At 43.7% G+C, this 22,448-nt stretch overlaps 2 protein-coding genes across 5 annotated transcripts; one reads left to right on the top strand and one right to left on the bottom strand.

Annotated features, from left to right (window-relative positions):
- Nucleotides 1-10: 10 nt before the first annotated feature.
- Nucleotides 11-10,478, bottom strand: ING5 (inhibitor of growth family member 5). Of its 3 annotated transcripts, XM_026110650.2 has the most exons (9): nt 10,328-10,478; nt 9,079-9,150; nt 8,202-8,368; nt 6,533-6,644; nt 5,472-5,565; nt 4,382-4,517; nt 4,139-4,200; nt 3,315-3,383; nt 11-1,945 (listed from the first exon to the last, which is right to left on the bottom strand). In XM_026110650.2, the coding sequence occupies exons 1-8, from the start codon at nt 10,362-10,364 to the stop codon at nt 3,341-3,343; spliced, it is 723 nt and encodes a 240-aa protein (XP_025966435.1). In that variant the 5' UTR covers nt 10,365-10,478; the 3' UTR covers nt 11-1,945; nt 3,315-3,340. The 3 variants fall into 3 exon arrangements, with proteins under 3 accessions (XP_025966435.1, XP_064373236.1, XP_025966436.1); XM_064517166.1 differs by having other exon boundaries at nt 11-3,383; XM_026110651.2 differs by lacking the exon at nt 10,328-10,478 and adding an exon at nt 9,717-10,096 and having other exon boundaries at nt 11-3,383.
- Nucleotides 10,479-11,885: 1,407 nt separating this feature from the next.
- Nucleotides 11,886-21,379, top strand: DTYMK (deoxythymidylate kinase). 2 transcript variants are annotated; one of them, XM_026110659.2, is made up of 5 exons: nt 11,886-12,063; nt 12,309-12,417; nt 13,820-13,910; nt 18,111-18,323; nt 20,793-21,379. In XM_026110659.2, the coding sequence occupies exons 1-5, from the start codon at nt 11,934-11,936 to the stop codon at nt 20,901-20,903; spliced, it is 654 nt and encodes a 217-aa protein (XP_025966444.1). In that variant the 5' UTR covers nt 11,886-11,933; the 3' UTR covers nt 20,904-21,379. The 2 variants fall into 2 exon arrangements, with proteins under 2 accessions (XP_025966444.1, XP_025966445.1); XM_026110660.2 differs by having other exon boundaries at nt 18,126-18,323.
- Nucleotides 21,380-22,448: the final 1,069 nt, after the last annotated feature.

Here is a 22,448-nt window from a genome sequence, read left to right on the forward strand (position 1 = left end):
TACACCTTCGTTCCCAAAAATATTTTATTTATAACAATATATCCATTATCTGTGGCATGATCCAAAAATACAGATATACATTTTTACTTTTTTCTTTTTTAATAAAAAGATTTATATTCTCTTCCATTTACAAAGGGAACATAGATCTAATTCCTTTAAAAAATAAAACAATCAGGTTAAAAGTTGTTTCACGTCCAGTTTGGATGAATTGCAATAAAGCTGAACACCACAAAAATATTTAGGTGTCTTGACAATCTTTAGTGGAACATTCCTTTACATATCACAGTCTTGTTCATCCTTCTCCATAAAAATATATTTAACACTGTACATTCAAAATTCAGGAGAAAGATTTCAATGCTTTAGTGACCAAAAATGAAGGCCATTGGTATTTCCACTTAAAATAGAGCCAAAAATCTCTAAACCCAAATGTAAATGGCCAACAAACGCTCTCGAGCCTGTGACAACTGGTAGAGCCTCCGTGCTGATATGTCCTGAATAGGAGTTTATTGCTCATATCAGTTCAGATGGCCTGACATATCTGAGACGTTATGCTGCGAAGAAGAGTATGTTTTTACCTCACACTGTTTCTGATACCCAGGAAAGTATCCTTAAGGACTGCTGCTAACTTCCAGGGTGTTAGTTATTTTTGTTTTTTTTTCCTCTTTGCTGGTTAAAATGGAAAACATCTGTTCTGAGCCACAAAAAGAACTGCTGACAAAATATATTTTGCTGTCCTGACTGACCATCTTTTCTGAGTTTAGGGCAGTCGGCTTTGCACTTATTCATCCATAGCTGCCAATTTCCACAACAGTGTGTTTCCAGCAACACCTCCAAAGAGGTGCAATATAATTTTGAGATCGATTTAAATCGAACGCTTTAAATCCAATGCTTAACCACTATTATTAAAGCCCTCAAAAAAAAAAGTTGTATAGAGGATCATTGGATGGAAGGGGAAAATAAAATCTGAAACAGCATCAACACTAGTCTTCAGGACACAGTGACACTCCTACATTAATCCAGTGTAACAGGTTAATGAGGTACAGGTCTTACTCACTGGTTACTGAATTAAAAGCTGGTTCATGAGGTATCATGATTCCTTTCATACACAGGCAGAAGGAAAAAGAGGGCCGACTGTATTTCTAAGTTCAGGTTTGTGTGACTGTGCTTTTTCTTCCCCTTCTCAACAGCAATCGCCTTTAATTTGTGTGTGTGCTTTTGGTACGCTTTTACAATGATAACAATGACAAATGAACATAATCTTGTAAACATAACTATGGAAACTTCATATACAACATGTGGAGTGATGCAACATAATGAAGACATGTACAACATCACACTTTAAATGAAAGGACCCGGGAGACAATTTTTTCCTATAGCAGATACAATAGTCCAGAACATGTTCACAGAAAACCTGTATCAGTAGCAAAAGTTTTCTTTTATGACAGTTCTGATATACCTGCAGCATCTACAAAGTACGACAAACCAAAAGCAAGAAAGGAAAATTGGCAAGAGCTGTGTTCTACTTTCTTTCACATGAAGGTAGCTAACAGAAAAAAAAAAAAAACCTTTTGTTCTGGAAGCCGGTTCTGAAATCCGACTAGAAGTGTTTTTCTTCTATATTCTTTACTCGGATTGTTTTTAAAGCAGAACAAAAGCTTATCTGGAAACCTCTTAATGCCTTTCCAACAGTCTATATCAAGAGTTCCTGCACAATGGCAAGCAAACTAGTGCACAGCCTAGCACAGAGCTGCCACGAACACTTATCACGGGTCACAGACATCAAAGTTCATGAACCCTGGTCTATACTGCTGCAGACTACTTTTTTTTTCCCTGGCAGAAAACCTTTCCCCACAACATCTCCTTCTGCTGTAGGCAGCAAAGCTCCAGAATACAGGATATACAAAGGTGAGTGTCATCTTTGGTCTTCCCTCAACTCCTGCATCCACTATAACTCAAAAGAAGGAAAAAAAGAGAAAGACTTATTTTTGTATTCCTGATTTCCCTCTCTTCCTTTCACTGCCGCGAGTGACACTGTGATGATAGCAAGGATTCACATTTACAAACTGAAAAGCAGCTTAAAATAGTCAAGAACAGGCAAATGTGCCTCCACCAGAAAAGACAAGTCATTTTAAAACATTCCTGGTGAGTGACCTTCTTTTTTAATAGGAGTGGTTCATAGCAAATGCTATTTAAAAAAAAGAAAAAAAAAACAACTACCACCACATTGCCTCCCTTTCAGCCTTGCTGCACCATCAGAAGAATCTATGCATCTTCCTTTAATAGTCTTCTGTTAAAACTTGTTTCCTGATTTACTGAGGTGCAACACAGGCATACACAAGTAACAAAAACCAAAAAACCAAAAAGAAAAGAAAAAAAAACAGGCCTTCATCTTATGTTATGAATAAATCAGACCCTCTATCTCTATAACAATACTCTTGTTTTCATCTTCACAGTAACAAACTTAAAAAGACTTCCAGAGAAATAGGAAACAGACAGGACAGATCAGTCACTCTCTCCCTTTCTCTCTCTCTCCTACTGCCACTAAGAAGCACTACAGGACAATTCCTTTGATATTTTTAATGTTTTCCCACAGAAGAGAAAAGCCTTTTATGGAAGGAGGTAAAAACTCAAATGGCTTGCTCCTGTTCATTTAATGTGATTGGGCATGATCAAGTCAAGTAATGGCAGTGCAAAGTTAGATGGAAGTGACTCCCAAAAGAATTCTTTCTAGTGTGCACGCACACACACGTACACACAGAAACACATTCCCCCCATGCCTTCTCAAAACTAAACACAGTACTTGGCTTTGAGAAAATGGACACTGGAAATAGTTAACCAACTTTCTTGTTCCTTTCAATACTACCAAACTGCACAACAAATGGACTTCATGCCTGAAAAACAGCATAATTCTTGCGTGCAGGCAACAGTTACAGAAAAGTCCTCCTTCCCCATCACGCTAAGCTCCAGGCCGACACTATTTTGATGATAGTGATGGACCACACTGAAGATACAGCTGTCTCATTCCCCTGCAGTGCCTTATGTGGTTTCACAGACTCCTATAAAACTAGTAAAAGTTACAGCTACAGGCTGCCCTAGCACTTCATAGTAACACAGATTTCAGTGCTGTGCAAGTGTAACATAAATAAAATCACTGTGGCAAATTCCCTCCCTCCCAAAGTCCTTATGAAAGAACAGGAATTACAACTGGCCACTAGACAATTAAATATCAGATCAGAACAAGAAGGAGGGTAGGTTAAAGAAAATCAAGGATAATATTGCAACATGAAGGAAAGAATACGTTAAACTCTTCTTGCCTCAGAGGATGTATTCTCTGTACTCCTTACTTCTTTTTCTTTCTCTCCTGAACACAACGTGGACAAAACCTACAGAAAGAATATGGCAGTAATTAGTCCTGGAGTTAAAAACACTTAGCCCAAAAGCTCTTTTTATTATTTGGAATTGGGTAGGGGCAAGGATTAGAAGTGGCCAATTAACTAATTGCAACAGTTTTCATAACATGCAAGAAGACTGGGCAAACAGGAACTGGATTGTAGCAATCAGCAACTCAGCAGCTTTAGTTATTCAAATTGAAGTGGGTGGCATTTTAAGTGCAAGACAAAACCTTTACCCAGAACTTCTGTCCTTTAAAAAGAAAAAAAAAGAAAGAAAGAAAGTATAGAACAAGCCTATGATTCTTTCCAAGATGAACACATACAGAAGTGTAGCCTGAAGAGTTTTTGAACTTCACTGGGGGGGGGGAGAGGGGGATGGGTCTTCTCAATTTTAACCAAAGCTGCAACTACGCAGCAATACAGCAAGTAAGAGATGTCATGCATACACATCTACACAAGTATCGGCTCAAAAACTGCCTCGTTTATCATGAAATCTTGCATATGCCTGAGTCTTTGTTTTCCTCCTGTTGCAACCTATAGTATCTAAAGATTCCTGCGGGAGTACCCTTTAGGAAGGAGAAATTTCCCCTCCTACCTTTATCTTCACACAAACACAACCCCATACCCTACAGGACGCAAACCATCTGATAACAAGAGCAAAGAGGTTTTAATAGTTATTGTGATTCTTGTCAATGGAAACTTTAGCCTGGGTGGGGTGAGGGGGGAAAGCCGTAGGTCCTACTTACCATTTCCCTTTTGGTTTGGTGGTGAGGTCCACACAAGCAAAGTGGAACCATTCAATTGGGCACTGCAGAACAGGGGAGGGGGGACAAAGAAGAGATGCTTAGTGTTTTGCAAATTTTACACTCATTTTGGATAATTTAATTGAGCAAGTACCCCCCTCAGATTTCACAGCTCTGTGATGCTGCAAACATCTTTTGAAAAGATACAGAGTGCATTTTGAAAATAAAACAGTGTGAAGTACTTACATCTGGGTTGTCACAGCCAATCATTTCTCCATATGACACCTGGTGACACAAGCAGTAGGTAGGTTCATTGGGATCCACTGGCATGTCTAAGACATCTGAGGGATGCACCGACAGGATGGTATCAGCAAACTCAGATCTGCAGACAAGGATAGGTTGAGGAAAAAAACAGTTCTTCTTAACAAGATTTAAATCCCACTTAGAAAATTATTTTTAAACAGTATCCTCACTAGAACATATTTACCACATTTTAGAATTTAGGTTACTTATCACATACTATCCAAACCTACTTTATAATTTCAATTAATAATGAAACATAAAATATGATCTTTACTAGTAGAGGATGAAGAGAATGTTAGTATATAATGCTATCTACAAATCAAAGTTAACATACACATCACTTCTGTTTGTGGACAGACAAATCTGATTTTTTTTTTCCAGTTTTAACTTGTTTTTTCTTCTTATACTTTTTTTACTCAGGTATGAGTGAAGCCCGTTCCTCTGACAGAGGTGTATGAAGTTAACATGTCAGTAATGCTCAATGGTAACAATTTTTCTTTCTTTCCTCTTCATTTAGCCAACTGAAAGTATTAGTGAGGAGGGTCACCTTAATATAAAACTTGTGACAGAGAGGGGACATACTTTCTTGCTTGCTTCAGAAAACTGAATTAGATTAAGACTATTTAGGACATGCTTATTTAAAAACAACCCCCCAAATTCTCCAAGATTTCTAGGATAACAATACAATGTCAATATTTCTGGGTGGGACTCCCCCCTCATTTTTTTCCTTCCCATCAAGATGGCAGGCAACCATTAAAGCTATTTTCTCCCAGCTTGCCAACAGCATCTTGGAGACTCTGGTCTTGCCCTTCCAGACACAGGGCATTCCCAGTATGCTAAGTTTCCATGTGCCAAGCAAGGAGTTAATTAAACAAAGCTGACTTGCATTAGGAAGATACTAACAAAATGGAGTAAGACCAGAAGAGCAGTTGCCATCCATACAGGAAAGTCTTATCTAGAATAACATGAGCTTGGCTCAACATTTCATGCATTTTCCACAAAGTCATCAGAGCTGTGATTGTTCATTTCTTACCCTGCTTTGAGTTTCTTTTTCTTTGGTGTATCCTCTTCAGATATTCGTCTGCCTCGACCCCGAGAGCCTCTTTTGTCTTTCTGACTTCGTCCTTCTACAAAGGACAAAAAAAGCATCATTTCAACTTACGTGAATGCCAGAAACACTCCTAGGTGTTTTCCTCTTGATGCTTTAAAATTGCTTTAAAATTCCTCTTTCATATGTAACTGAATATGAATGTTGATTCTGAAATGTACATATATTTTATGCTATAAACATACTGAGTTAAGAAACAGTATGACGAAGTGCCAAATTATTTTGTCTGCAGTTTTGACAATTAGATCATCGCAGTACAATGTTAGCTCATATAGTCCACATAGATAACATTATATTTGAACACTGTAATAAACACTTTTCAAACCTAAGTATGTAAGTAAATCTTAGCAATAACGAGCTAAAGTAACTTTTTGTCCACAGACATCCCTGATCTCACCCCTTATTTCATAATTCAAAGACATAAAACTGCGCTGCTGTTATTCATATTTAAATTTCGCCTTAATCATGTATTCCCAGTACACATTACAGAAATTGCTACCTTCCTTTAACTTTTCATTTTTCCTGCTGTTCTCAGCTTGATTAATACTAAAATTCTGGTAAAAGAAGGAAAACTTATGTTGTTTTAATAAAGTAAATCTCCTCTCCTCTAAAAGATTTTAGAATTTATTCAAAAGTAGGTCACACTTGAAATAGAGCAGTTGAACATCAATTCGATTTTTGTCAGAATAATGCCCCCTTTGCCAGTAGCTTCCTTACAAGCAGTGATGAGTAGCACATGGGTCACATCAGGATACTCTGACAAAGGGAGACAGCAGGCTAGGTTCCAGTACTAGACATTTTTTCTCCCTCTGTTTGTTCATGTAGGGTGCCCAGTGCAACACTGTAAACCTTGTAGAGCCTTAAAAAAAAAAAAAAAGAGTACACAACACAGGCTCCAGAAATGATAGCCTACTTTATACCTTAGCCTTTCTAGTTAGATGTGCTCAGTGCTGGAAAAGGCTATCAAACAAATAAAATTTACACACTTTTCAGGCCTCGTGCTCCTGAGTTTTCAAAATCACTGACTTCCAGTTTATCTTTCAGATCTGCTTCAAACCGTGCCAAGTCTGCATCCAGCCGGCGGATATGCTTATCTACCTGTGCAGAAAAGGAAACCACAAACTGAAAGAAGAAAACCCTCCAAAACACACACACACAGACACACACACACACACAGAGGAAGGTCTAGTAACTCTTATCTGCATTAACAGGAATATAATACTTCAGGGCAATGGACAAAAGGGGTACCACACTGGAAAAGCAGAAATGGTATACACCAAGGAATTAGGCTGGAGAAAGGGGGGAGGGGGGGAAGCAGGGGAGGGAAGGGGAGAAGGCAGCGGAAAACCCAATACCAATACAGGCAGAGAGAAATGCAGGAGGAGGGGGGAGGTGGCAGAAAGGAGAATTAAAGCAACCCCAACTATTAGTTTGCAGAGCAAAACAAGAAGACAAAAGATACTAACAAAAAAATTTTGTTTTCTCCCTGAGCAACTTTCAAAGTGTATTATCAACTAATATCCATGAATATATTGAGCAGATGAGTCAATATTGTCTCTATTATTTGACTGATACACTGTTTCATGAAATTTAATAATAAATACAGCCTTCTGCTGACTACCTCCAATATCATGGCACATTCGTAAAATACATGTTAAAAAAATACCTTGTAATATTGCAGTTACACTAGTGTAACTTACAGAATACAGATGTAACCAAGGTATTTTTTTAAAGGAATAAAAGAAGAAATGCTGCTACAATACCTCAAGTTAGTGGTTATCTAGGAAGCTGTTCAATCCTGTAACATAATTTGTTTTTCTGCAGTATTCTGCCGACAGCAAAAAGTATTGCAACTGCTGCAGGTATTGCTTTTATTCACAACCCAAATCATCTCTGGTAGCTAGATAAAACATACTAAGTGTCAGTCAAAAGGATTCTACTCTCTCCTTGAATTGTGTCCATGGGATAAAATACACCAAGATAAGAACTACCTAAAGGGCATCAGAACAGACATAGGAGCAGATGTGGAAAGCTGTATCTTCAGAAACGAGAAAAATTTTTCCCACTAGGTCCATGGAGGAAAGTTTAGCATCCAATACGCAACTCGAACAGTGGAACTGACAGTTCTCCATCCTTTAGTCACCCAGAAACCAAAGTAATTGAAAAGATTTGCCACAAATCCTCCACAAGGTAGTTTTGAAGTTGACTTCAAGAGTTTTGGTCATAACACAACCAGTCCTACTTAAACTCTTGGGTGAAAGGAGAGCTGCTGGGGAAGAGGAGGTTGGGTATAGTTGCTGGCATTATTACACAGCAGATGAGTAAGCAATCTAAAAGCCACCAATCAATCTAGAAGCGCTCATTTAACCCTTCACCATAACAGAAGCATACTTGACACAAAACCTGGTAATACAAGAGGAAAACTGAAGGCTTTTTTTTTTTTTTGAGAGGGCAAGAGTAATAAAAATAAGCTTCAGAACTAATACTTTGTTTCAGTAAGATATTTAACCCAAATATAAATATGTACAGGAAAAGAAAAACATGCTGTGGAAGTGTCTTCTAAGTCTGTTAGCAGCTCTGTTCCAGAATATGTTGTCATTTTTACAAAAATGTCACTGGTCATGCAACTCTGGCACACAAGGTTTAAGTTCTCACCATCTCATAGGTCTGCATGGCCAGTTGTACTTTATCATCGCTGTACTCTTTACACTTGCTGTAAGCACTCTGAATTTTCTTCAGGTGTTCTACTCGCTCCTCAGGCAACATGTTCTTCACCGATTCGATGTATTCTGCTGCAAGACTGTCAATTTCTGCCTTCTTATCTGAAAGGCAGACACAGTATATGCACTTAAGAAATCTGTCCTCCAGAGTAAGTATTTTTTCCTTCTACTTCTCTATAGTATTTAGAAGGCCCCCTCCGACAGTATCTAGGCTTCTCCTGAACCTTTAACATATTTACTTTTTTTTTTAATGAAAATAAAGATATTCACTCTTTAACACCTGCAGTATAATTCTGTTCTCTCTAGTATTTTATAGTTCATTAAGAGGAGGTGCTCACAACTACCAGTGTCCTAAGACCAGAAACTGAACGGATGGGTTCACCAACTTCAACCTCTCTTCTCGTACATGGGACATGATGTCATTTACCTTTCTGTGTTAACAGTTCAAATTTTCAAATTGATAATCTTTAACACACATTCCTACACCCACACAAACCTAAAAAAAATGGTCTTGCAAGACAAACAACAATCTACAACTCAGTAGATATGGAAATATATGCAGGTCTTTAGCCATGAGGACATCGGAGAAGTAATCACTTGGGTATGGGGATCACATTTATGCACAGCCACTACAATAAAATAAGAAGCCAAGACGACCCTAGAATTATGAGCACAGACGTCACAAAAATAAAACAAACGCAGCATACTGCTAAAGTGAAGAAAAGGGGATGGGGCAAATCCCCACAGGGCTCTGTCATTCAGGTGAATGCTCTTTACTCAGACTTCAAGCTTACTGAAATACCTGAACACACCTTCTGTTCTCTGATCCAATTCACGCATCAGCTGGAAGTTCCTTTGCAGTTCACAAGGAAGGTTTTCAATGCCTGAAACATAAAAGACCAATTCTACAGACTGTTCTCCTCAATGTGAGTCATTGTTCCTTTGAAATGCAACATGCTTAAGCATCAGCTCAAACCACACAATACAGAAGAGCTAGAAACATCCCGGTGCCCGACTCGGCTGTTAGCTTAGTTAGCCACAGCTATGATAAACATCCACATTCATAGAGATACAGAAGCACTATGCACCCCCCCCCACCCCCGTTCTTGAATAAGAATGGTAACTGAGAATAAAGTCTTGGCAACAAAAGACCTTGGCGTTCCTACACCTGGATGTATGTTTAACTTTACACGCAGCAAACTGTCTAGTTTTATCAACAGAGCTTAGGATGCACATAAGTATGGATGCAAAACTGCACGGGACCAATGCTTAGCCCAGTAACATAGCTATTTTGCCTGACTTTCTGGTAACTTCGATACACATAGCGTGAAAGGACATTTCAAACTCAGAACTGAGATCTTCAAGAAGGACCTCATCTTTGCTGCCTTTTATGCTTCGTTTCTCATGCTGCAATGGCTGGAAGTAAATACTGAACAGCCGAAATTCCTACCATCTTCAGATGGAGACCTTGTAAGCATTCAGCGCTTTTAGAAGTCAGAATGAAGACGAACACCTTTAATGGAGCCATTAACACCGAAGGCTACACTCGGACACCCGCTTTAGCGCCCCCAAAGAACGCCTAGGACTCGTGAGGAAGTCCAGGCAAGGGCCGGCGGGGGCCGCAAGGCCCACCCGCGCCCGGCGGCGGGCCGGACAGACACATGCCCTTCCCTAGCAGCCCCTCAGCGAGGAGGACGGGGAAGCGGCCTGGCGAATCCCTCACACGGCCCCAGTGCGGGCCGCGGAGCCGGCAGCAGAGGCGGCAGCAGCCGGCCACGGCCCGCTCCAGGGCGGCGGGCGCCCTATGATGACGCACGAGAGGACCAGCGCCGATGACGCCGCGACGGCGGCAGCCCCACCCCGCCTGGCCCCAGCCCGTGGCGCAGTTGCAATTCCCGCGCCGCCGCCGCGCGCGCCGCGCCCCCGCACAGCGCCCCCTCCCTCGCAGGCGCCGGCGCCAACCGCCGCTCCGGCCGCCGGCTGCGGCCCGCGCTCTCCGCCCCGCCCCGCGGCTCGCCGCCGTCCCGCCGCCGCCGCGGCTTCCCCGCGCTGCGCGCTCACTGTCTAGGTAGTGCTCCAGGTACATGGCGGTCGCCATCTTGCGACCCGCGCCCCGCCGCCCCCGCAGCGCCGCTTCCACCCGTCTCCCGGGCCCGCATGACAAGGGCCGCGGCCCCGGCCTCGTTCCATATTCATATACCGCCTGCCGTGGATTGGCCACCGGGGACGCGCCTGCTGCATATTCATGAGGGGCGGGGCGGAGCAACGGCGGCCGCGGAGGGGGAGGGGCGGCGCGCAGGTCGCCTCAGGCGGCGGCGGCGGCGGCGGCGGCGCTGCGGGCGCTCAGGCAAATGCCTCGCCGATTCAGCAAGGACATCCCGAGTGGATCGTCCCTGCCGGGAGATTTAGGCAACTGCCTTTCGGCGGAGTTACAAGAGCACTTAATTCAAAGGGGAGAAGATGGCTGCATCCAGTGAACCGGTCACCAGCTTGTAAGCATTTGCTCGCCTGAGTCTGATTTCAGAGCCTGAGGTGGCATCTTCGCGTTTTACAGCCTGGAATGAGTTGTCCCTCTATAAATAGTCCCGCATGCTTTCCACGTTTTTGCTTCATGCTCCCCGCTGCAGCAAGAACTTCCTCAGCCTAGCTCTAGCTTTGTGAAAACTCTCCTTTGCCATTTCACACCTGCCACCTCTTTGTTTGGTACCTCTCGGTTCTTGTATGAGAAGAGGCAGCGAACTGTTACTCTGCTCCGCAGGACTCATTTTGTGGACCTCCTTGCATCTCCCGCTGGTTACGTCCTCACCAGGCTGAAGGGCTGCAGCCTGTTCAGCCATTCCCCAGGGAAGCAGCCCCGTTCCTCATCGCTGTTGTTGCCATTCCGCATGTTTCTTTCTCCAGGGCCGCTATGTTTTCCAAGCGTGGGACTGGAAGCACACCAGATCTGCTTGATTTTTTGACTGCTGCTTAGCACTGATGATGCCAATGACAACGAAATCTTGTTCCTAAGTAGTAAGTCATTTCAGGGTCTGGCATTATAAATTCTTTTTATTCCCTCCCCAGCACATATTTCTTTACATTTACCTACGATGAATGTCACTTGCTATTTCCTTACCCAGTCACCCAGTGACGCTGTGTCCACCTGCAGTTTTTGAAGACAGCACTGCTTTATTAAACTTAGTTTCACCAACAAACACCAGGCCTGTATTATTGCTTTATTTTTTCCAAATCATAAGCAAACAGTACCGCTCCTCCCGAGACCCCTTTGGTGACTTCTCTCCCATCGTGACTTCTCTCCCATCGTTTCCGTGTCCCCTTTCCTGCCTGCCTTTCACGAGTTCCTTCTCACTGTGGAAATGCTCCTCCTTTCCCCAGATGGCCACGGGTCTTTTGGCGCAGAGCACGGCCAAGAAACGTTGTTTTGGCGACCGAAGCAGAGCGCATCCCCTAGGCTAACTGCCGTCCGGGGGGGCTGAAGGCGACGCCTTCCCACGTCCCCCGGGCCGCACGACACGACACGCGCCGCGCTCGCGCCGCTGCTGCGCCACCTCTGTGTCCCCCCGCCGCCTAGAGCGGCGCCCGCCCCAGCGGCGGCGCGTGGCGCTCGCCCTGTGATTGGCCGGGCGCGGCCGGAAGGGCGGGGCGGGGAGGCTCGGTGGCGGGCGCTATGGCGGGCAGGCGCGGGGCGCTCATCGTGCTGGAAGGGATGGACCGCGCCGGCAAGAGCACGCAGGGCCGCCGGCTGGTGGAGGCGCTGCGGGCGGCCGGCCACCGCGCCGACCTCCTCTGCTTCCCGGGTACGGGGGTCCCGCCCCGCCTGGGGGCGGGTGTCCCGGGGAGGGCCCCGCGCTGCCCCGGGCCGCGGCGCCCGTGGCTGGTCCCCGCGGTCTCCTGCTGCCCTCGTCTCGGGGGGGGGGGGGCGCGGTGCGAGCCCCTCCGCCGGATCCCCCCGCCGCGGTCCGGCGCAGGCGGGCAGGCGCCCCTCTGTGAGAGGTGCTCGGAAGGGGGTGGTGGTAGCTCTTTCCCACTCTCTTCATTGCAGAGAGAACAACCGAGATTGGGCGGCTCATCAGCTCGTACCTAGAGAAGGAGAAGAACCTGGAGGATCACGCAGTTCACCTGCTTTTCTCTGCTAACCGTTGGGAACACGTGTAAAGATAATCCCTGTCAAGTTGTAAAACAAAAGTGCATGGTTTTGAATCCTGGGGTTAATTCAGTGGGTTAATGTGTGGGAGTACGATTGTATTTAGCAAGGGGGATACGGCTTGAAGCAAAGCGGCTTTTTCTCATGTCTTGAGGACTCTTAGCCCCTCTTACAGCTTTCAAACTGTTATTCTTAGATCAAATCCTGCAGTTTGTTTTCTGAAATCATTAGGTGTGGTATTTCTGTGCCTATTATACTGGGGAGTTGAGGAGCTGAGATCATATCAGCCTAGGTTGCGAATATACTGTTCTTCTCTTCATTTTCTGAAGTTTGTATAAGTGATAGAATGGTTAAGGAATTTTGGTGTGGATCCAGAAATATGCTCACACTTTCCCTCTTGCTAAATGCTGTGTTCAGCTGTAAATGGCTACTTTGGCCATATGGATGGTGGAGTCAAGTTCATTGGATATGCTCCTGGTCACAGAGCTCTCTTAAATACTGCTGATTACAGAAAATGATGCTGTTAATCATGTATCCCCAGTGTCCACCTGGGATTAGCAGCCACCTTCTAGGTGTCCAAGGGGAGAGGGCAAACTGCAGCATCAGTGAGGCTGGGTACAGACTTCAATACAATGTACTGCTATTCCAGCTTGGGAGGTGCTACTCATATGCATGAGAGCTTTAGCCAAACTAAGTTTTCACATGTGTGGTTAGTAACATTGGTGACAGCTGTTGTTTGTGGCTAGGAAGTTACATTGCAAAGTGTTTTTTTCACTTTTAAAAAAAGCTTTGCTGATCTTGCTGTAGTGGCAGTGCCAAGCAAACTGGGAACACGTAAGGCAGGTGAGTGAGTTGTAATTAGAAATTTCCCTGCGTTAGATAAAGGACACTTCTCTGACAGAAGCAGTGTGTCACAAATCTACTGTGCCACATAAAGAGGAGGACTGAACTATTCCTTTCTGAATTTAGTTTGTGATCCCACCTGTAAGTTGGGTAGCTGGATAGAGCAGTGCCCTGCATAGGTGCATCCTGAACTTGGGTGTCTTGAAAGGGTATTGACTTAACGTCTGTGAGAAGACAGAACAGAAATAGCAATTTTTCCATGATCATCAGCAGCTGCCCTTTTTGCCAGAGAAAGAGAAGTCCTATGCATTCCCTTTGGGCTAAGAGGCATATTGCACCTTTGATTTAGAGAAGGGGGCTTTAAAGGAAAAAGTAGGTGGTGGAACTTAAAGGAGAAAAGTTGTTTCAGGTGCCTGATGAATTACTGTGTAACCTGGTACAGCTAATGATCACTGCTTATGATGAAGTATGTTAAAGTGCCAACCTGATGAGCTGTCTTTTAGATGAACTCCCTTCATCTACAAAGGAGTGTAACTTTTCTTTTTCTCCTCGCTTGTGGTTTTTAGGCCATTGATGAAAGACAAATTACATCAAGGAATCACGCTTGTGGTAGACAGATATGCCTTTTCTGGAGTGGCCTTCACAAGTGCCAAGCAGGTGAGTGAGAAATACAGCAGGCACTGCCCCTCTACATTGACGGACACAGCTCCACTTTGAGGCCTCGTGTAAAAGTTGACTTGCATGGCCAGGCTCTTTCTGTGGGGAGATATGGACTGAAACTGAGAGATTGGAGGTTCAGTGTAGGTATTAACATAGCCTGTTTGCCTGTGTCCACCCCCTTCCCAAGAAAAAGTAGAGAAACTAGGTTAAACAAATTACTCTTTGCAAATCTGGATAGACTCCTGGCTGTTAAGAAGTGGCCTTATTTGGCTCTGGAGAATGATTAGGCAGAGGTAGATTTATTTGAAATTCTCGATACTTGCTCTGGCAAATAGGATGCAGTTTGAGAATTGACTGCTAGCCCATAAATTTGCAAAGAATCATAGAACCATGTATGTCAGAAGGGACTTCTAGAGGTTGTCTAGTCCAACTTCCTGCTCAGAGGAAGTCCAACATAGAACAAGCTGCTCAGAGCCATGCCCAGTCGAGGTTTGAATATCTCCAGGGATGGAGATACACAACCTCTTTGGGCCCTTCGTCCAGTGTTTGCTTACCCTCATCATAAAAAATATTTTCCTTATTTAGTCAGAATTTCTCATGTACCCATTTGTGCCCATTGCTTCTCATCCTGTTTCTGTTCACCTCTGAGACAAGTCAATAGACAGTCTTCTCTACAGCTTCGTGTTGGATCATTGTACACAGCAGTAAGATCCCCCTGAGCTTTCTCTTCTCCCTGCCGAACAAACCCAGCTTCCTCAGCCTCCCCCTGGGGTCCATCCCCTGACCATCTTGGTGTACCCCCCGCCCCCCCCGGGCTTACTCCAGTCTTTCTTGTTCTGCGGAACCCTGAACTGGACACAGTGCTCCAGCTGTGGTCTCCTAAGTGCTGAACAGAGGGGAAGGATCACTTCCCTTGTCCTGCTGGCTACACTCTTTCTTACTAATACAGCCAGAATATGGTTGGCCTTTGCTGCCAGGGCACACTACTGATTCATGGTCAACTTGTCCACCAGGACTCCCAGGTCCTTTTCTGCAAAGCTGCTTTCCAGCTGGTTGGCCCTGAGCATGTACTGGTGCATGGGGTTATTCTTCCCCAGGGGCAGGTATCTGTATTTGCCTTTGTTGAATTTCATGAGGTCACTGCCTTTCCATTTCTCCAGCTTGTCCAGGTTCCTCTAAGTAGCAGCCCTTCCTTCCAATGTATTGACCACTGTCCCCAATTTGGTATCATCCACAAACTTGCTGAGGAAATACAATATTCCATCATTCAGGTCATTAATAAAGATGTTGAGCAGTATTAGCCCCCAGTACTCATCCTTGGTGGATACTACTAGTAACAAGCTATCAGTTGGACTTTGTATTGCTGATCACCACACTTTGAGTCCAGCAGTCCTGCTAGTTTTCCCCCAGTTTTACTGTCCACTCACCTAGTTTGTATCTTACCAATTTTGCTATTGGATATCTTGCTAAAGTCAAAGTATACAGTCATTTTGCTGTAGAAGGTAATCAGATTGGTCAGTCAGAGGTTGCCCATGATAAATCCCTGCTGGCTGTTCCCAGTCGTCATCTTGTCCTTCATGTGCTTGGACATAGCTTTCAAGATTTGTTCCATAACCTTCCCAGGAGCTGATGTTAGGCTGACCAGTTTGTTGTTCCCTGGATCCTCCTCCTTAAAGATGAGTGTGGTATTTGTCTTCTGCAAAATCTTCAGAAACTTCCTTTGATCACCCCAGCCTTTCAAGGATGATAGAGAGTGCCTTGCAATGACCTCAGCCAGGTCCCTCAACATGTGTGGATGCATCCTATCTGGTCCTATAGACTTGTATACGTCCAGATGGCTTAAGTGCTTCCCTAAATGTATCTTCCTTTACTCTGAGTACTGCTTCACTCCTACCCACTCTACTACTAGGTTTGAGGATCTGGCTGGCTGCAGGGGCAAACCTTATTGGTGAAAATCTAGGCAAAACAAGCACTGAGTACTTCGGCTTTTTCCATGTCCCTTGGCACTAGGTCCCCTGCCCCACTGAACAGTGGATCCACATTTTCTCTAGCCTTTCTTTTGCTGCCAGTGTACTTACAGAAGTACACACTTTTTGTTCTTCATGTTTCTCGCTACTTCCATCTCCAGCTGAAAACTTCTTCCCTGCACACCCAATTAATGTCTCTGTATTTCTTCTGGGTAGCTCATGCCTGTTTGTACCTTCTCTGTGCTTCCTTTCTGCATTTGGGCTCAGTCAGGAGTTTGTTTTTCATCCCTGATGGCCTTCTCTCTTGCTTATTTTGCTTTCTGCACATGGAAATGGCCTGTTTGTGTGCTCTGAGGAAGCTGTCCTTGAAGATCAACCAGCTTCCAGGGCCCCTTTGCCCTCCAAGGCAGTTTCCCAGGAGATCCTGCCAAACACAGCCCTAAATAAACAGAAATCTGCTTTTCTGAAGTCCAGAGTTGCAGTTCTATTTGTCTTGTTCAGTTCTCTCCAGATTTTAAACTCTACAGTCTCATGATCACTGCAGACAAGGCTGCCCTGACCTTCATATCTTTGACCAATTCTTCCTTGTTTGTGAGTAATAAGTCCAGCAGGGCATCTCCCCTCGCTGGCTCATCAGTCACTTGCGTCAAAGATTTGCCTTCAGCATGCTCTGGAAAACTGGATTGCTTGTGCCCAGCAGATATCCACTTGTGCTGGGGCTTTAGGCCGCAGCACACTTGGTCAAGGTTGCCCATGAGTACCAGGGCCTGCAATTGTGATGCTTCTTCCAGTGGCCTACCTAAGGCTTCATTGACTTCCTCTCCTTTGATTGGGTGGTCTGTAGCAGGTCCTATCACATCGCCCACATTAGTTTGTTCTTATAACCTTAATCTCCCAATCGTGTTGCCCCCCCCCCCCCCCCCCCCCCAATTCCAAGGCAAAGCTTTCTGTCCTCCAGCCACTCCTTTGCAAACAGCACAACTCCCCTTCCTTCTCACCTTCCAGTCTGTCTTTCCTGAGCAACCTGTATCGATCCATTGTAGCTCTGCAGTCTGGCAGGCTATCCCGCCTCCTCTCTGTAACCTCAATGAGATCGCGGCTCTGCAACTGTGTGTGGACTTGTAATTCTTCCTGTTTGTTTCCTGCGCTGTGCATGTTTGTGTATTTGGGATAGGCCCCCCATTGTGCCTCTTTCCCAATAGCTTCCCCTATCTTACTATCTCCTGGACGCTTCCTCCCAGCCTCCCTCTTTCACTTCTCTTCAGATCATAACCTTTTCCTGATTATACCTAGTTTAAAGCTACCTTCACTAGCTTAATAAGCCTGTTTGCATAAGTACTCTTGCCCCACTTTGTCAGATATATCGCATCCATGCTGAGTACGCCCTAGCTCTTGAAAGAGGGTCCTGTGATCACAGAAGCCAAAGCCCTGCCTGTGACAGCAGCCACACAGCCCAGTGTTTGCCGACTGCCTGCCTGCATTCATTCCTGTCTAAGTCTATTCCCCTGGCAGGAATGATTGAGGAGATCCTGGCAGCCAGTGCCCTGTATTGCCCCCAGAGCCCTGCAGTCACTTGATGTATTTAAGATTACCCTGACAGTGTATCACTGGTGTTCATGTGGATAAGCAACACGGAGTAATACAGAGTCAGACAAGCCTGAGCAGTCAGTCTGCAACATTCTGGATCTGTGTGCCCTGGTAGAAGCCTTAATTTTTCAACAAGATCCAAAAGCTGTAAAGCTTTGTCTTTAGTATCTGGGCTGAAAATCTTGGGTAGACTTAGAAAGTGTAGGCTAGGTATTTATAAAGGAGTCTCCAAGGGCCCCAGAAGATCCATAATCCACACTAAAACTGCATGGTATTTCTGTATGGGAGCAGCTTTCTTTTGGACTGATTTGGTTGGGCTTTGTAACAGCTGCACGGAGACTTGAAAACGTTACTCAGTATTTAAGAGCTGACGGCCTCTGTAGCAGAGGTGTTAAAGTCATTAGTGCTCCTTGACTTCAGTGAATATGAGAGGTACAGAGCACCTATGAAAATCTATCCCCCCAAAATTATTAGGATTAAATTTCCAGATGAAAAAGAGATATCCCAGTTTATCACTTTGTAGGTCTATGCTGACTTAGTGATTTGGCCTGCATCTCTTCTGGTTGTTCTTCCCCTGACCTTGCATTCTAGCTACCTTGTTTCTTTCTTTCATTCTCATTTATTTCTTTAACCTCAAACTTAGTTCTCTTTGGGACAGAACTTCTGCCTGGACTGGTGCAAACAACCTGATGTTGGACTCCCAAAGCCAGATTTGATTCTGTTTCTTGAGTTAAGCCCAGAGGAAGCAGCAGTGCGAGGGAACTTCGGGAATGAACGTTATGAGAACAGCTCCTTCCAAAAGAAAGTTCTACAGTCCTTCTATCATCTGATGAAAGACAAGACATTAAACTGGAAGGTGAGGAAATAACCCCAAAGGGGTGTTTGATGGGCCCTGTTGGGGGGGAGGAGGTTCCGCGCTGCCCCCCCCCCCCCCCCCCACTCCCTCAAAAGCTTTCTGGAAATAGTTTTCTTTCTTAAAAACAAACTGACAAACCTAGAAAAAAAGCAGTGAGACACGCATCCGCTCTTCCCTGCCTTGGTTTCCTTGGAATCCTGGAGCATCTGCCATGGACTCTGGAAACTTACCAGGTTTTGAGGGCCCTCCTGCAGCTTGGGGCTCCCTTACTGCCAGTCACCTTCCTTCTCATGTGGCCAGCTTCCATCAACATTTGCTGGCTAAATATGCCAAAAGTCTCTCCAGATATGTTACGTGTTCTTCCACACTCCTGCATCACTTTTCCTTCTTGTTCATCCCTCAGAGCTATTTGCAAAGGGCTGTACAATTGGCAGAATTATCCCTGAAGAGGAAGTATTCCCCATCTATCTTGTGTGTAGATCACCTGATTGAGGCTTTTCTAGCCTGGGCATCCTCTTTACCATTTCCATTGCCTTGTCAGTACTCAGTCATGAGATATGGGCAGCATCTTCTGTTTGCTCTGTAGTTTCATGCAGACATAAAAGGGGGTACCTGCCTCAGGTTATGGCTAAGTTACTAGTCACTGAAGGCTGGAGATGGACATAGATTTGCCAAACGATCACATTGCATAAGGCAAACGTAATTCTTCACAGTCTGCTTCAGGTAAACATGGTTCTGTAATATAAAAGAGTTTTTATGTACTGTCAGAACTTGAAGAATCTAAATGTATGACAGTCATCAAGCTAGGAGATGTCATACTTCTATTCCAGTAAAAGTTATGCTGGGAAACTGCATTTCCTACATCAAAATGACTAGAAAAATAGGCTGTCAAAAAACATGTACCATAGCTCAAAAACCAGACTGATTTAATAAAAACAAACATGCTATCACATGAGAAAATATGAAATTTATGCATAGTCTGCAAAACCTTCCCCCCCACCCCGATATTCCAACAGTGGAACACATTTCTCTTATTACCTGTCATCTGTTATTTCTCTTGTTTCCTATCCATTACTTGAAAGGAATTCCCATTCATGTCTGTTTAAAAAATACCCCAAATTGAACAACTATCAGATGACCAAGAAAATGATTAAATAGGTAAAAAGTGTCCCTGAAGAGGCACTGAAATCCAGTTTCAGTACACAGTAAAGGTATAGTTAGTGTTCCTGGCTATTTCCCCTTTGATATCAGGTAAGAATAATGGCCAACAGACATTGGCAGAGAACTGTTTGGTCCAAGACATGAAACACAGTTCAGTACCATCAATTACAAAACTAAACCAAGAGATCAGCAGTCTGCTTGAGGATGTTGTGTGAGTACAAAGCAAAGCTGGGATCATTGGTTAAGCTGTAATGGAAAGGCTACCATTTAACCATGAAGTGTATTTATAGCATCTCCTCACAGCCTGCTGCTTCTTATCAGTGTCATGTGGTCCAGTACTGCATAGGTCATTGACAAATGTGCACCTGTTCAAATCTTTTCATTAAATCCTTTCTTCACCTGGGTCACTCCTAAATAATCTTAAAGCCATGGAAACAAATGTTACTCTTCGCAGTTGTTGTCAATTTGCAGTGATATATACCTGCAATTCCAGAGTGACAAGTTTTGTTGTCAAAAACAATTATTTTACCTGATATTGTGAAAACCATCACTATTTAGAATTTCTCCTGATAAATACAAGCTCATTGGAATTTAACTTTGATGGCAGGCCTCTTTGCTTGACTGCTCTTCTATTGCCTCGTGGTTTCTGTAAAGGTGAAAAGCAGCCTGTTGCCTGAGAAGGAGGGTACATAAAATGATTTGGTATATGTGACCCAAGTTCCCTCAACCATACAGTAGCAATGCTACTATTCTTAAATGTCAGGCTTAAATCACCATGTTCTGAGAGCTGTAGTCAGTGAACCAAAACAGCATAGCACTATCACCTTTACTGACTTCAGCTTGCAGGGTTTAAAAAAAGGACACCCCCCCACCCCCCCCCCCAAATCTACAGCTGGAAAAAGGTTCTTAAATTTGTGGATGAGGTTTACACTGAAGAACCATTGATGGATCAATACACTGAAGTTTCAATGGGACTACAGTGCTGGGTTAAGAATGTTTATCTGACTTTAGGTCACGTACCTCAAAAACTGTCAGAAAACTACATACAGCAGCAGCAGTTTCTTCTGTTTCCCTTCATTTGGCTCCAGATTGACTTGTTAAATGTCTGTTGTTAAATAAAATAGGTTTTCCAATTCTACAGTAGAAATAGTGCACAAGAGGTGTAATTAGCTCCTGTCATTGCTGGTGAACAGTAACAATGTTGAACAAAGCTGGGAGCAGAAGTAAGAGCAAGGTAGATTTTTCTCATTTAGTGCTGGAAATGAGGAATGTGTTTCTAATTTTTTTTTTTTTTTGTCTTGGAAACAGACAATGGATGCTTCAAAGAGCATAGAAGACTTGCACATAGAAATTAAGTCTGTTGCAGAGAAAACCATGAAGGACATTCAGAATAAACCTCTAGGAGAACTCTGGAAATGAAACTTGATACAGGCTATTATCTTCTATACCTAAGGGAAAACTCACCTTCTGCATCTTCCATGGTAGGATGACTTCCCTGCATCACCTCCCAGTAACTACAGTGCAGATCACTTATATTCTCGTGTGTCCCATATGATGCTAGAGTCCTTGTGGTTTTATCTGATTCTCCTCTCCCTTCTGCATTGTCCCTTCTGTATTTGTAAATGCGCATGTTATCTTTCCTCATGAAAACCTCCCTACCTCAGGTAGGGTCTCTTCTGTTCTCAGCAGTGCTCAGTGCTGTAGTGCAGATAAGGGTACTGAGTCCAAAGCTCTTCCTGGGACATGCATAGCAGCAACAGGTGGGGAACAACTTTCTTGTACATGACATTTCAGAAAACTACAATGTTTTTGATTATTCTGCCTCTTTAATGTAATGTATACCCTGTGCTGAAACCAGTTTATAGAGAACTTGCTAATAAATTATTTTTTTTAAATGTTTTGTACAGTAGCAAAAGTGCATTTTTGAATATGATCCTTATTCTAGAAGGATATATGGGAGGTGAAGGTGCAGTGGTTCAGGCACTAAATTCAGGGAGAGTTATGTTTGCTAAAACTGTGGAATGAGCAGAACAGAGATGAATTCATCTCCAAGTCTGTTCCCCAGATCTTCAGTGAGAAAGATAAAGAGATTGAGTTGCTGTTAGCAAGAACAAAATACTAAATAGGAGTCTGAAATAAATACATTAGCTCATGACAAGACCAATTCAAAGGGTGAGTTCTACCCAACTTACTTTAGACTGGTGAAGTTACTCATGTGGCCAAGATCAGAGAAATAGTCAGCAGTGACACCTACATAGACTAAAAGTGCAATTTAAACAGCCCAAAAGAGGCTGCCAAACAAGAGCACCTACGCAGTCTGACCTTGCCTAACTTTCTCAGGCTGTACCATTCTGATTACTACACAAAGGTGATGCTTCTAGGATAGTCTGGGTTGTTACAATAAAGCTCTGATTTATAAAATTAAAATGGTGATAAGAGTTTGGCACTTGATTATATTAATAATTCTTTTAAGTCTTCATCAATAAAAATGCAATAATTTGGAAAAAAATAAATAGAACCAATTGCAAGGCATATTGATATGGAGATGACCAACAGAGTTAATTACCTGCAGGATACTTAGCTCTCACTTTCTAGCAATATGGACTGGACTGCTCTCTAAGCTGGCCCCGACAGAAACTAAAGCCTGCTCTAACTTAGAGAGGCTGACTGAATTCTTCCACCATTGGGAGAGGAAGGTAAACGCCTAAAACAAAATTGTTAATGCAAATATCAGCTGAAATAGTGTAAGCGCCTGCCTTCACTCTGCATCTGTGCAGTAGCAGGAACACTTTTGAAGGAGAGGAACACCTTTAACACACTGAATATGGCCCTTGGTTTCAATTCCAGCAGTTCTATAAGATTCAGAGAAGTTATTTAATTCATCTTAGCTTTAGGTTCCTGACTATAAAAAGAGAGTAATACCTGTTAAAGGTATAAGAAAGTGCAAGTAAGCTAAGTTTAGCT

The sequence above is a fragment of the Dromaius novaehollandiae genome, chromosome 9 (genome assembly GCF_036370855.1).
Source record: "Dromaius novaehollandiae isolate bDroNov1 chromosome 9, bDroNov1.hap1, whole genome shotgun sequence".
NCBI lineage: Eukaryota > Metazoa > Chordata > Aves > Casuariiformes > Dromaiidae > Dromaius > Dromaius novaehollandiae.